General features: G+C 44.0%; 1 protein-coding gene across 1 annotated transcript in view; it reads right to left on the bottom strand.

Moving 5' to 3' along the window:
* Window positions 1-8,975, bottom strand: part of LOC139638646 (probable E3 ubiquitin-protein ligase MID2) — a gene marked incomplete at its 5' end in the record, with an annotated part of 30,875 nt that extends 21,900 nt beyond the window's left edge. Inside the window, 4 exons of the mRNA XM_071512707.1 lie at window positions 102-245; window positions 889-1,016; window positions 2,743-2,891; window positions 8,868-8,975. Coding sequence (XP_071368808.1) covers window positions 102-245; window positions 889-1,016; window positions 2,743-2,891; window positions 8,868-8,975 — 529 coding nt within the window. The remainder of the gene's footprint in view (window positions 1-101; window positions 246-888; window positions 1,017-2,742; window positions 2,892-8,867) is intronic.
* Between the last annotated feature and the right edge of the window lie 6,801 nt (window positions 8,976-15,776).

Here is a 15,776-nt window from a genome sequence, read left to right as displayed (position 1 = left end):
TGATGAAATATCCAGTTTAGAGCCCTCATTTTCCATGTTGTATATGCAAGTGGGGTGTGGGGCATACCTTTGTGTGTATGTGTGTGTGTGTGCTGACTCACTGATGAAGTTGGTCTGGCCGGTGTAGATGGTGTACTGCAGCTCGTAGGAGGTGACGCTGAACTCGTCCTCGGACGTCCAGTGGACGGTGATGGTGTCATGGGAGGCGGTGCACAGCTCGTCCCTTATGGACGGCGGGTTGGGAGCTGCAGCGGGACACAACACATAGATGCGTTCAGCGCTTCAGTCGCTCGTAGCCCGGCTGAGCTAATATGGAACGACTTTCTTAGCAAGGAAAAAAAAAATGTCACCTCAAGATTAGCACGGTATTTATATAACGTGGTGTGGGCTTTGTGGGCTCTGGAGGTGTTTAAAGTACGTTTCTAAATGCACCGCTACCCTGTGGGAGTGATGAATTAGCAAGAAATGGCTTCTAAATATCTCCGTAATGGAAAAAACGATGCTGAACATCGGTTTGAAGTATTAAGTTCTCCATTTTTATTAAGACGTAAAAAGGCAAAGACATTTGCATTATCCTATAAGCTGGTGGCTGGTGTAAATTTCTAAGCCCGGCTATTAGAAAGGTCTATATTCTGTATCAGTGCAGCTACATATTGCTGCTGTGTGGTAAAAACCTTGTATGTCCAACCTGTCAACTTTGCAGAAACTAAGAAAAATAGGTTTACATGCATTTTTGAGGTTATCCAATGGGTTTCAACCCATAGAGGACATGAAAATACCCAATATTAGCGTTACAAGGTTCCTCATGACAGCAGTGATATCTACACACAGCAGCTGCCCATGCTAAGACAGATCAATGACACCTTTGCTGACAGAAGCAGCTCGTACCTGTTAGGTAATCTAGTCCTTCCAGAATCTTCTTCTCCCGGGAAAAGTCCAGGGCGAAGTTGTCGAACGCCTCGTTCAGGTTGACGTCAGGAATCAGCACCTGGGAGGAGGCCGTCGCCATGGCAACCCTGTAGAGGGGAGGGTGTGGGTGTGTATGTGTGTGCGTGTGCGGAAAGGAAGAGTCAAGAGAAGGGTGGAGAGGTGAGGGAGAGGAGGAAGGGTAAGAGGTCAGACGAGGCGATGAGTGGAAAAGACCGGAGGAAAGAAGGGGAGGAGCGGGAAAGATGAAAGGTGACGAAGAAAAGGAAGAATGTGAAGAGAGACATGAAAGAAATGAGGTGACAGGGGGAGAGAGGTGGTAGACGGAGTCAGGACAATGAGGTGGGGGAGGAGAAGTGAAAAGGTTGGGAGAGAGAGACAGAGAGAAAGAAAAATCATCTTGCAGCATCATACAGCACAACTGTATGAAATGTCATTCAGGCAGAGACCAGGATCATTTAACATGATTGTGGAGATTACTGTCTCCTGACCTTTCATGAAAACATATACAGATATGATATACAGATATAATGAAGTCATATGGGATAAAAACAGAGAGGGACAACAGCTGTTTTGTCTTTCACAAGCCAAAACCAGTAAAGAAGTGTCTGTGTCACCCCCCAAAAAAAACTAATAATAAAAAAAATTGGAGGTGCCACCGCCTCAACGCTGTCTGTAAACCCAGAGAACTATCAAAACACACACACACACACACACACACAGATTCCACGGTTTGTCCGGGACAGCTTGGTGGAAACTCCTGCTTGGAGCAACAATGAGCCGTCTGTGGCAGCAGCCAGGCTCGACCACAGTGTTGGCCGGGCTGCAGACCAGAGCAAGTCCTTGAGACTTTTGTTCCTCAGCGAAGCAAGACCGGTCCATCAATAAAGAGCCTGCCCAGGTGCTGCAAAACAGCAGAGGCCGGGCCAGAGTATATATATATATAGTATATATATATATATATGTTAAAAAAACGCTACACTAGCTGCAGAATTTGCACTGACTGTCCTTCCAGCTGCTGAGGCTGAAACTCTCTCAGCGGAGAATGGACGAGGGAGACGGATTGAGGAAGCTGGCGGCCTGCGGTGGGTGGGAGGGATGGAGGGATGGAGGGATGGAGGGAGCGGTGAGGTAGCAGGGGAAAGGGCCGACTAGAGAGCAGAGGCTGATGATTTTCAGCAGGAGCCTGATATTGATCTCAACAGCGAGAGAGAGAGAGGACTATGTCTGATACCATGTTGATTTCACCAGCGATTTTTCTCAGGCAGCAGATTTCAAGAAGATCAAATGTCTTAAAAATAACCACAAGTTAAGAACTTCTGCTGTTTAGTCGAAAATCATTATAAATATAATCTGAATACTTGGCTGCTGGTCAGACTATGTAAGCAATTTTAAAAATCACCTTGGGCTCTGGTAGCTTGTGATGGGCATCTGTCACTATTTTTGACATTTTGACATAAACACACAAAAATAATCCCTAGAACAATCCATTTTGAAAAAAATCATTAGTTGTAGCCCTGATGGCAAATAACCAGCAATATAATCAATTCAGTTTTCAGAAAAAAACTACTTTATTCTGGTTTATTTATTCTCTAAAAGACTATTGTCATATAACTTCACTCAGTTTGATACAGCTTACTATGATGAATTTGTGAGAAAGATTTATGTCAGCTTTAGAAAGGTGGATGAACTCTGAGCTTTGGTGGGTTTACTGTCCGCTCCATTGCTGCTCCCTCCTCTGTGTGTGTCTGTATGTGTGTGTGTGTATGCATGCGTGTGTGTGTGTGTGTGTGTGTGTGTGTGTACATCACGTACCTCTCGGCCACGTTGCGGGCGGTCTGGAGGAAGCGGGCGTGGTCGTTCTCCTTCAGGCTGTGCTCGGCCTGTGTGATGAGGGCGCTGGAGCGCTCCAGACACTGGCGGCAGTTGGCGATCTGCTGGGCCAGCTTACGCAGCTTCATCACCTGGGACAGACACACACACATGTTGAGTTGGGACGTTTTTGGGAGATTGTCCTGTTGATTTTACCTGTTGTTGAATCCAAAATCATCCATGTGTCCCTGGTAGATTGTGATTATCCAAAGTAAGAAGCCCGACCTTTTAGCCTACAATAAAAAGTTGTTGGTGATTTTTATTATAAGGCTTGATTCATAAAATTAAATATAAAAGGAAATATCATTAACTTAATATAGCTGATATAGGTTTATTTTTGGAACTATTTCAGGCGAGCAACCACGTATTCATCCACCGCACTGTGATTTATAGCTGTACACAGTCTCCCATCACCCACCACCTTCACTTCCCATGGAAACAGTGAAAGTTGTCCCTGATAGTTCACCGGTTTTTTTTTTCATGCTCATCTCCAGTGGCTCGAAATGACTTTCTGTTTGCCTGTGGCAACTCTAGTTCCATCCATCGCCTTGGCAGAAATTCTGAATTGAAATTGATGCATGTCTGTCCCAATACCTCCAAAATGCATCTCCAACATGTTCCTGAGATTTAATTTCTCATCTATATGGGGAATTTATCATTGTGACAATCACAAACCTAGCCATGTGTTGAGCACTTTCTCTTATATTGTTTCACAAAACAGAATTCAGATGTGCTGCCAAATTGCTCCAAAACACTGATATAAAGTCAGCTTTGCCATTTCCCCCTACGTAATGCCTGTTAGTAGAAGCTGATCCCAGGTAAGCTATAACTGTTTGTACCTCCACTTCCTTTGTACACAAACTCAAGTCGCCATGCTGCAGACTATCGGTGGCTCGGGTTCTTATATCATAGAACAACAACACACACCGACTCAAAACTTGCATCTTGGATGGATACTAGACACATTTTACAACTGTACTGTGGTCAGTGGGAGCTGTGAAGTAAGCACAACTTGGTGCTGCAGAAACAGTGAACAGAAGGCATTATGAAAGCTTACATGTGGCTTGAAGAGAGGAGAAAGATAAAAGTATGTGACACTGCATGCTTCAGCAGAATTAAGACGTTACTGCCCAAAAAATGAAACTCTCCCTGATGACATCTGGAACACAGTCCTTACAAGTGACTATTTTTCTATGTTTTATACTCGTGCTGACACTTGGATCCTACAAGATAGTAACATTGTAGATCCCACACACACAGGCACGTACACACACACACACACACACACAGGAAATGCGTAGACACAGTGCAAGAACACACAAAGACAGTCACAGGGAGCAGAGAGGACACAGCTGAGGTCATGGGGTCACAGAGGGAGAAATCCCATTGGCTCCTCATTCTAACATTGACCTTGTTGTGGATGTGTTGCACAACAGAAGAGGGGAGGTGGTGAGCATACTCCTATTGTCCTCTGGTATCATGAGATAACACTGAGAAAGAAAGGAATGCTATTGTGGGTTAAATATATGTGTGTGTGTGTGTGTGTGTGAAAGAGCAAGAGACACTGAGAAATAATTCCACACTGGAGTGGAAACTCCGCTGTCATTTGCAGGATGCGCTGCTCTTGCCCGACCCAACCCAACACACATTTCATTGTCTCAGCTGTACAAACTCTAATCTGTCTCTATCACAACTGCCTTGTTGCTCCCCACAAACATCAGATGTTCCAGCACAACACATCTGTGGAAGTTTGTCAGTCTCATTAGTACAGCCTCTAGGAAACGAGAAGATGAAGGAGCGATTTTGCCCTCCACAAACACCCTTCATTTCTCTTCCCTCTTCTATACCAGGACACTGTCACACTTTGTTATGGCTTTATAGCACATTAGAAAAGTCATTTTCTGCAAATCATGTCTGTTCTTTATTGAGCAGTCCCTGATTAATAAAAAGGTAAATGTAAATTGAACATTTTTACTTTGACTATGAATCTTGAATCGCACCTTAGCTGTAAAGTTTTACACAACTCCCATATTCCTCTCCTTGTATTCAGGCAGAACTGCATGTTATTGCTATGGGAATCTGTACTCGTTTTATCTGCCGCAGATTTTTGCCCAGGTCTGACTCGCAACTTCTCCAGATGTGCCATGCACAGCTGGAGCAAACAGTTTACAGTTTACCAGATTATGCAAATGCAATGTTATGGGGATCCTACTGTTTGTCTCTGTTGCAGTTGGACCTTGACTCCAAATGTACAAATACAGCACAGACAAACAGGCATTAAGGCAGCCTCCCCTCCCCGAACACACACACACACACACACGCTGAGTATTATGATGCAGTGCCCAGCCTTTTGACTGTAATTTGTCTATGGATGTGCTGTAATATTATTTCCGCTTGAGCATAAGGAGGCTGTTCTCTCCTAATTTGAAACCAAAGTAATCTATTTATCTCCATTACCGCTCACATCCTGATTACACAAATGAAATTAGTTCAGTGAAACTCCCTCCCTGGAAAAGAGCACAGGCTGCCTGTGAGACTCCAGACTGTCAAGGGAAAGGTGAGCGCTGGAACAGAACGCACACCGCAACACGAAACCCTTCTCAGGATGAAAGGAAATGAAAGTTTCAAATGGCAGAAAGTACAGCTGCTTCTTTCTGAAAGCAGCATACTTTCAACCCCTTGCGTCCTTAAGTACAAAAAAATATAGATATAATATTTAGAGTGATAAGTGCTTCTAAAGAATTACCCATGCGCACTTTTACCACCAGAGTTTTGCTTGCAGGACTGGTATTATGTAAATTGGAATTACACAAAAAACACTGGGTGGCAATCGGTCGACAGCTTGTCATCAAAAGCGTTCCGAGCATCAAAACAGCATCTTAATGCGCACTTCCCTCTCTGCTGTGGGGAAAAAGCTGCCCGTGCTCAGAAGTCGCTCTGAGCCGGCGACTTAATGGAGTTTTCAATAGAAATCTTGTTGCCGCTTTTCCACTAAGTCAACCATAATCTGTTGTGACTATTACTGACATTTGAGCAGGTTGTTGACCAGAGAGAGAGAGAGAGAGAGAGATGGGGAGGTTTAATGGACGGAGCAGTAGATTTAGAACATGACAATCTGCATCATTATCCCGTCTCCCAAAATAGAGGACAATATGGCATGGCCTGTGTGTGTGTGTGTGTGTGTGTGTGTGTGTGTGTGTGTGTGAGAGAGCATCTGCCCTACTGTAAAGACTGCCTCATCCAAAACTGAAGCCGAACAGCCTATTTAACGATGGCTTAAATACTCCAGTTACAGCCAGTCAGTATTCTACTTTGTTCTTCTGTTCTTTGATGTTTGAAAATCTTAGGGTCACGAAATTAGACTTTAACTTCTCTGGTAAAGCTGCAATACTGGATTTTTTGTGTGTAAATATGAGATTGTGAACCTCATTCTCACCAAAACACCAGCCTCATCCTAGTGACAGAAACTAAAAACAACAAACACAATGCATTATGATCATCGATTTCGAAAAAGTGAAAGTTCTGGAGAGCTTCAAGAGGGATTTGAGTTGATAACCCTCAAGGCTATAAAGGAGCAGTTAAAAATAGTTTGCAGAGAGAGAGAAAGATGGAAGAGAAGGAGAGACATACGATAAACAACAAAGACACACACGCACACACACACACATACGCGCAAACACACGCACACCAGGGCATGGGAATAGTCTGTTTGTTTGTGCAGGGAGAGATTAAGCATGACTGAGTCTCCTTAGAGAGAGACAGAGCTCGTTAAGAGGAGAGGAGACACGCGGCCCGGACTGCTCCTTGTTGTGTGTGTGTGTTTAGTGTGTGTGTGTGTGTGTGTGTGTGTGAGTGAGTGGGAGCACCCTGCACAGCTCTGCTCACCGCGATCAAGCCTGCGTAATCCCGTTGGTTCTGCCAGAGAGTCACCTCTGAGCACTGTCCTCCTTCCCTTTGGTTTCCTTTACTTTCATTTCCTTTCCTTTCCCTCCTCACCCTTCCATCTCTTTCTTTCCTTTGCTCACACAATTCCTTATAAACCCCTTTCCTCATATCATTCTGTTCTCCTCATCTTGTTCTTTCCTTTCATCATACTGTACCTTTCCTTTTCTTTTCCCCTTGAAAATTCCAGCGAGGCCTCCTCTTCCTCTTTTTCTCAAATCTTCACTCTTTCATTGACAGCTCCAGACTTCTCTTCTCATCCCGTTCTCCTCCCCTTCACTCCCTCTCCTCCGCTGACGTAAACCCTCTGGCCTTTGTTTTAACCTTCCCTTCTTATCTCTCTCCTCTCCTCATCTCCTCTCCCCCCCATCCATTTGAACGCAGCCACGATTATTTGAATCACTCAAGGTGCGCTTGTTTTATCTTCCTTGACATCGCCTGCAAGTTGACATCAATCGAGCGCTCCTCTTGCTTTTTTTTTATCTGTGCTTCCCTTTACTCTCCTCTCCTGCATTTCATTCCTCTCCCCTCTACTACTCACAGACACAGACTCTCAGGAGAGCAAGCCTTACTCTTTGTCTGCAATCACTGCGGACACACACACACACATTGACACACACACACTGACACACACACACACACCTGCCTACTTCAGTGTTTGGAAATCTCTCATCTCTCAAGAAAACTCTTTTGCTGCTTCAGAAGATCTTCCGCAAGCACTTACGACTAAGAGCAAGATTTGGAGTTTGCCTCTGTTCGGAAACCCTCAGAGCTCAAGGAGGGAGAAACCACCCATACACACACACGCGCGCACACACACACACACACACACACACACACACACACACACAGATCACTGCAAGGTAAGTCCTTGACCTGTCTTCACAGCAGTGCCAGAGTCGTCTCAAATGCTTCCCACACACATACAGGCTGGCTGCCTAACGTGTGGGAGAGGACACAGTCTTGCTGCTCAGGCTGCAGGCGCGTGCGGTGCAGACACACACACACACACACACACACACACACACACACACACACACAGACACTCTCTCTCTCCTTCTCTCTCTCTCACCTCAGAGTTCTGTCTTATCTATTTCTCCTAAAGCCTCCATGCAATATGCGTTTGGGTAAACAAGCAAGCCGCTTCAGAGGCAGCCTGGAGAACCGACACCGCAACAAGGAGAGACCTGGACAAATATATTCAGCACACAGCACCGCTCCTCTCACACTCATCCTGTCGTACTAGACCTCTGTTTCTCTACCGGCGGGGCCCGAGAGTGAGTCACTTAAAGCCCGGCACATAGGAAATCATGTAATGTGGCCATACCTGACATCAACATTTCATCTGGGCAAACAGGACGAATCTAGGGCATCTTAATTAGTCGGGACGGGATGCTCTTCTCTGTTGCGGCCCCACGCATAATTTAGGCTAATGAGACGGGGGTGTTTTTACATCAAAATCGTACCTAGCATGGTTTGGTATCGCTGGCAGGAAAAACTTTATTGGAGCTTATCTGCGTTTTGAGTGAAGTGACGGGTCAGTGGAGCTCCTGGAAGTCACTACACCCCAATTCCCTCGGCTGTTCTGTCAATTCCCACATAAACCGTATCCACACTCTTTCTTACTGTGACAGTCCAGGACTGTCACAGAGAAATTATTCCCACTGTGGGATACTGCCAGGACGGTAAGGTTTCACATAAGTCCATGTGGTGTTGTGTTAGTCAGGCGTTTTAGGCCTCTAAGTCTATGAATATGATTACAGTGATTTTCATTTTATTTTTATGTAAGACTGATTTCACTGTTTTCTCAGATGATTTGTTTCCTTTCTTGACTTGAACAACACATTTGATATCTTGTTATTTACTACATTGTGACATAGGTCATAGGTCAAATTTGGGGAGAACCAGTATACCAACCAGTGGACTGTAAAAGACCATATTGATAGTGGATGCGTCTAGTACAGTATAACCCTTTCCATCATAAAGAAATCACAAAGATTTAGCACACAAGGACATTAATGGACCTAGTAGCCTACAGTATTCTTTCATTGCAGAGACTGAATCTTTGGTCCCAAGCCAGGACTTTGAAATTAAGGAAATTTAGCGGCATGCTGGGAATACTTTACCTTGGACTCCTTGATCTTAACGGCGATGACCTGTTTCCTCTGGCGGATGATCTCCACCAGCTCATCACACTCCTCCACCAGCTTGGCTTCATGCATGGCTGTGTTCACCTGGACAGAGAAACATGTAGATATGTAAACAAACTGACGGGGACACGCTGCGATGTGGGTGTTTTGTAGCGGGACATCACAGGGTTTTTTCTTTGGATCCTTGTTATGATTAAGAAATAGCGTAGGGGCTTATGCCTGTGTTTTGCTTGGCTAAGTCTGTATCCTTATTTAATTAAAAAAAAAATCCCCCCAAAAAGCTAAAACAAGGGTTTTTGTAAAGCATTTCAGAATTTGCTTACACCATATCAATTTAATAGATTCTGTGATATTTTTCTCAGGACCAAAGTTGCCAAGGCAGCTCATTTGCAGATCACCATCTCATGCCAACACTAAATGAACAGCCAACTTCCAACTCTAGCCAACGACCAAAAAAGAAGTTGATACTGGAGGTTTGCTGAATCGCCACATTAAGCCTCCGACAACAGATCTGCCAATTGTGAAATCAAATCCATTGCACCAAAAGCCTCTGAAACAGCTTCTGAAGCGGCAGTTGAAATGGGAAAAAAAAAAGTCCAGAAGTTGCAGGATGTGCTGCTCGGACTGCAGAGAGGCACCGAAGAGAGCAGAAAAGCTAACCTGCCATGTCGGACAGGTGAGAAACCTTGTGGATTCACTGAATGTGGCAGCGCTTTCATCATCCAGGGACATTTGACCCGTCGTAAGAGGATTCACTACGGACAGAGGGTGCACCACTGATCTGACTGTGGAAATAGTTTTGGGTCCTTTCCACACGGAAGAGAAGCCAGTTGCACTGACTGTGGGAAAATCTCCCTAAAACAACACTGACTCTACCAAATTCAACGTAAAGGCCCACCATGTAGGTGAGAAACTGCATCATTGCTCTGAATGTGTGTGTATTTAACTTTGTTGGTACAGAACAACAGAAAACACACAAAGGAGAGAAAACCTTATCACTGTTCCAAGAATTTTGCTTTGTCAAAATCTCCACATAGCCATCAGAAGTTCCTGTGTATCTTCTCTGCCATTTAAAAAAAAAAAAAAAAACCCTCAAAAAATGCCTACACATCACTACGATTTAGTCTGTGGGAGCAATTTCAGAGCATCAGAGGAGTTACAGATTCACTGCAGAATGCACACAGGAGAGAAACCAAACCAGTGTGATGACCACTGGCAAATAATACACCAGAGAATCCACTGCGAGGAGAAACCTTATCACTGCACTGATTGGGGGAAGAACTTCAGTTAGTATGGCAGTCTTAAGGTGCTCCAAAGATTATATATACAGAGGGAAAGTCACTGTGACCGCAGACAGAAATTCATCTGCATCCTTCAAGCACAGAGAAGAATACACACCATAATGTTCCAACTGTCTAGCCAACTTGTCACATTAGACTGACTTGAATCACTCCAGCTTATGGCTGTATTGGAAGGTAGAAGTTAGGCAATGGAAAGAGAGAGACACAGATTATTGCTAAATGTGTCAGGTCGCCCTAATGCTGTCACTCGTAGAAGAATGAAAGAAGAGTGGAAAGCTGGAGAAACAGTGATGAGTTGCTCTGTGAATTTAACAAAGGGACATTTCTGTTGCCACTGTAATTATCTCTTTCATTCCCTCCATTGCAGCTCCTTTTTACATCATTCTCAATAAGTTCCTTTAACACTGTTTCACCAGCTCTTGGATCAACCGACTACGCTGAATTTTGTTTATTTGTTTTTCAATTATGGATTTTGTTCACACAACTTATCAATGAAATCTATTGACCTATAAAAAAAAAATACAATAAAGTGGGCACTGCTAGTGTTTATTTCACACTGAATCTGTCTGTGCCAAATGAACTACTGTACAGACAGCAGCGGATGAGTGACTGATTGAATTGTGATGCTATTGTAATACTCAGAGCAAATGTTGAACTTCAGCTACGCTATGGACTGCCGACTTAAACAGAAGCCCTGGCTACAGTCTGACACTGCGGAGCATTCCAATAGAGATTCATCTTCTTTTGATTTGTTCCCCATCCCTAAATTTCACAGGGTTGTGCCTTCCTGTCATGCTGCAGACTATCAAACTACTTACCCCCACAACCTAGTTCCACTCATCACTCCACAAAGCTCATTACAGCACTCAGATCCACTTAAGCCTCATTATTCACAAACCCCCACACACACACACGCGCACGTACGCAGACACTATTAATTCCGCAAAGCGCCATCTTATGACTGCAGGTTAGTAATTAAGCAGGATAAATGCAGCCGTCCAGCATCATTGTGAATTACAACCGAGCCGCTTGGCAGATTTGAGTTACGGAAACAGTCTTCATCCTCCTCCTCCTCCTCTTCCTCCTCCTCCACCTCCTGACATTATCAAGCGCTCCCTGCTACACAAACCGCTCCAACAGGAACTCTGTCACCTACAGTGCATCTCACGATCCATCAGGCGCACCGAAATCACAGCAACAACCCCAAGTTTAAGTACAGGTCTGCTGTGTGAATACGTGAAGAAAGGCATGTTAGAGACTTTCCAGTTGCTCCTGCTGTGAAAACTGCCATGGAAATCAGCGAAAACACTGATTGAGAAGAAAAAAAGCTGAAAATACCCATTTATATCCATTTGCTGATTCCAGAAAGTAATAAAATGGATTTTGTTCCCAAAATCCTTAAGACTAGTGGTTGATAATAATCATGATGACAATATTTAGCAAACCAACTGGAATTATCACTTCTTATTGGGATCATCGCAAACACATTTAGCCAAGAGGGTCTTTGGATATCTTATTCATTCGTCCTGTTTATGCTCATCTATTCTCACTCTGCTGCACATTCATTCTTGCTCTGCTGCACATCTGACATTTAAGTATGCCGGCTAGTATCATCGGACATTACCTCATAAAACCCCAAAATGAGGAGAAGTAGCCTTATAAAATGTCACGGCACTGTGTTGGCACCAGCTCTCCAAATTAATACTCCACAGTGAATATTAAGTAAAAAGTAAGAAAACAAAATCCAGACATAATTAATAACCACCTATCAAGCTGAATAGTATCAGAGAACACCTACCTATTACTTTGTTCGATGATATAAAATATAACCCATAGAGTGCAACTGGGTGGCAGGATAGTCTAATCCATAGTCTGATCTGAACAGTGAGTTACCTATTGTTTTTTTTTTGTATCAAACTCACTTATTAAACCCGATAAACTAACAATATTTGCTTCCACTTCACAATAAGAAAGGAGAAAAAAATTAAGTGGTGTAGATGATCAGATAAGGAACATATGAACCAAGTTAAACATGTCAATCAGTAAGAAGATGCATCATCCCTAAAGTTCCCATCCTATAATTTTAATAGGTAGTGTAGCAGTTATGGCCTTCCAAAGTTTAGAATTTTGACCTTTAATTCTAATTATTGAAGAGTACAGTGCCAAAATGCATCATTCCTCCGAGTTTTGTCAAAATTGGACCAGTGGGGTCAGTGGAGATATCATGTTTTACTCAAAATGTTGACCTTTAATTTTAGTGCCCCCAATAGGCCAATCAGTGTAACGTTTTAAACCCTGAACCACAGTGTGAAGATGCATCAGTCCTCCAAGTTTCAACCCCAAACTTCATCATGTGGAGGACAATTGGAGAACATATTAACCTGTTGGACCAGCACAGGCAACTATGACTCCCAAAATAACTGGTAGCCGAAGTGGCTCCCATCCCAAAATGAGTGAGGACTGGTCCAGGTTCAGAACCACTCTAAACCTCTTGCTGGCACCAAAACCCCATCTAGAACCAATTCTTCATTCTGCTCCTATCAGCCACTCCTGCCTCCTACCCCTCTTCTCTGTTTTTCCCCTATTCTCTCTTATTGACGATCTGTCTGTCTGCCCTCCCTTTTCCCCCTCTCCTTCTTTCCGACCATTTCTGTATCAATTTCCCTCTCCTTCCCCTCCTTCTCTCAGACATGATCTCCTCAGTCTGGCCGCTTTGTTCCCGATATCGTCTACAGACATGCGGATAATTCACAGAGATTTACGACACGCCTGTGGCACCTGACTCTAAAACATGGTAAATTACTTCATGGATGCAATAGACTAGAGGAATATACAACTGCAAGTCATATATCTTCTGAGTTATGGCAGAAAGAAGTGATTTCTTGAGAGACTGACTTAACGGGCCGACAGGACGTTTGTCTGAACTTTTATGTGCAAACTAACAGCTGGCTACATGCAGTTAACAGCTTTGATCCAGAAAAATATCTCTCCCTCCTATTCATTCCCAACAAAGCCGCTCCGCAGAGTGTGTCTTGATAACATCGCAGATCAGAGTTAGTAGTTGTGGGACGGATAAACCCAGACAGACCTGCAGAAGGTCAGAGGCATAGGAGGCAAAATGAATTCTGTTCCGGGGCACAATTTTGATTATTCTTCATCCTTGAAATGTCATTTGCCTTTGAGCTGAAATGTTACGAACGTGGAAGAGGGGAGTCGAAGATACAGAGGGATGGAAGGAGGGGCGCGCCAATAAAAATCTTCACACAAAAGTACACAGATTTAATAAAATGAAGAAGGAAGGATAGGGGTGGAACGAAATAACGAGTCTCTTGAATGTATAAATCTGCCTATAAGGGCTGGTGTATTTTTTGTGCTTTTATTCCTCTGCATCTGTGTCCCTTTTTACTGCTTAAGTTACATAAAAAAAAAGTATAATGGTTATTAAAGGTTATTTAACTCTAAATTGAGTTTAGTGCTGTTCTGGATCTGCAAATGGTTTTGGAAATATATAACAAGGACAGCGATTGCGGCAAAAAACACAACGGACGGTTCGATCACAAAATATTGGTGAAAAGAAGCAAGACGACGCCTGATAGTATACAAGGATTAGGCAGCATTGTAAGAAAGTTGATTCACATTCTGCACACAGTGGGATCGGCTCCAGAGTACATAAACCTGGACGGGTCTCGGCTAATGACTAACAGCATGGTGTTTAATCAAGATATGTGTTTCCGCATTAAAACCCACTAGACCTCTGTCTCGATGCGATATTCTTCCCTCGTTCCACTAGTCCTAATACACACACGCTCACACAAACTTCGTATTAAGCTTATTTATTTTCCTCCCAGGTCGCAGCTGCAACTCCAGGGGTGGGAAACACCGGCTGCTCCTTTTCCTGGACGGCAATTTCTCCGCCGCCAGATAGAGTCCGTTAAGCCAGGCCGCCGTAAAGAGCGGCCTCGTTAAAAAAGCCGCCGGCGAACGCGCATCACCGGACCGCTGATATCGCCGTTATGTGAGAAGAAGCCGAGCGACCTCCTGAGTGAGAGAGAGAGAGAGAGAGAGAGAGAGAGAGAGATGGAGAGGCAGAAAAGCTGATAGGAGAGCGCTTCCAAACTCAAAATCAAGAACTTCCCCACATCTACAAAGTTGAGAGTTTTCTCTAGTGTGCACGCCTTAAAAGTGGTATTATGTAAGCGTGATGGCGGAGGCTCCCTGGGATTTTGTGTTAACAGAAATCCGCTCAAACCTTGTACAGCGGAAGTACAAATGAATCGCTGTGCATCCTCTAATGTTCCAGATTCTGCAACTCCAGGGTTCTGTGCCAAAACGAGTTGTCCGTTTGAGAAAGAAAGCACACTCTCTTACATAATGGTTGCTGGCATGAAATTGAGACTCACTATGAAACTTTAGTAAAATTATTAGCTATGTTAAGACTTTTGCTTACAAAATGGTAACATGGGAGAGGGCGGAATCATCTGTACGTTGGAAAATTTAAGCAATGAGGCAATGAAGTAACACTTTTTCTTCTGAAACGGATTGAAATCTATTGTTTATATCCACAATGGCTCAGCCTCAGATAGGATAAAAAAGACGAGCATAACGAGGTCGCTAATGAACGAATAGGATTTAGACGTGACTTGCCCTGCTGTCCCTTTAACTGTCGCAGCAGAGGAAAATGGCAGCCTGCATCGGAGAGAGATGGCTGATTGTGGTGAGAGAGGGAGAGAGAAAGTGATGAGCAGTGAGGGAAAGACTATCCAGTTAAGCATTTCATGGACGCCAATGTGCAGGAGGTGGCCAAGTTAAACATCAAACAAAATTGCAATATGATGTGGCACAGTAATATTAAAACAGCTTTGGGAAGTGTTTTGAACTGATATTAGAAAGATATTTAGGTCCTGGGTTCACAAAACGATGCAGGTAGCAGCAATGGACGACATATATTGACTCAACTTTCATTTTGGCATTATGTATACAAAGGTTTTCAGTGTTGGTGAAGGCTTGGCTGTTGCTTGGAGTCTCTCTTCTCCGCTCTCCACTAAAATCCAGGCAGCCACCTGGCGTTGAATGGATAACAGATTCACACTGTGTTTGATCATATCTTCCACACCGATACAGTACTGTGACAAACAAAGGAGGAGAGGAATCCAGGTCACGCTTTCAACCCCTTCAGAGATTTCTTACTTTGCACACACCTCTCACTCCCCCAAAAAATCTCTTGTTTTTCTCTCTCTCTCTAGTCTCTCTCTCTCTCTCTGTTGTGTTGCATTATTAGTGAGCGTTTTCTTCCGCACCGCGCTGGTCAAAAAAAAAGAGATCACGGCTAGTCACGCTAACACTCTTCGTCTCCTCCTCTTCCTCCTCCTCTTCCTCTCCTTGCTTTCCCGACTCCGCTCTTTCCGTACCCCCCATTTTACTCTTCCTCCTCACCCCCCCCCCCCCCCTCCCCCCCTCCCCCCCCCCCCCCTCCCCCCGCACATCCATTAGGAGCCGGCGTGCGTTAATGCGAGCTCACCTGAAAACATTACCCACGCTTCATTTCTCCCGTTAATAATTAAGCCGGCCTTTTTTGACATCGACA

The sequence above is a fragment of the Centroberyx affinis genome, unplaced genomic scaffold (assembly GCF_046629955.1).
Source record: "Centroberyx affinis isolate AG114_WGS23_722 - 3 ecotype Tasmania unplaced genomic scaffold, CSIRO-AGI_Caff_v1 ptg006460l_1, whole genome shotgun sequence".
Taxonomy (NCBI): domain Eukaryota; kingdom Metazoa; phylum Chordata; class Actinopteri; order Beryciformes; family Berycidae; genus Centroberyx; species Centroberyx affinis.
The sequence above is the reverse complement of the archived record's forward strand: the minus strand, read 5'-3'. Positions and strand labels throughout refer to the sequence as shown.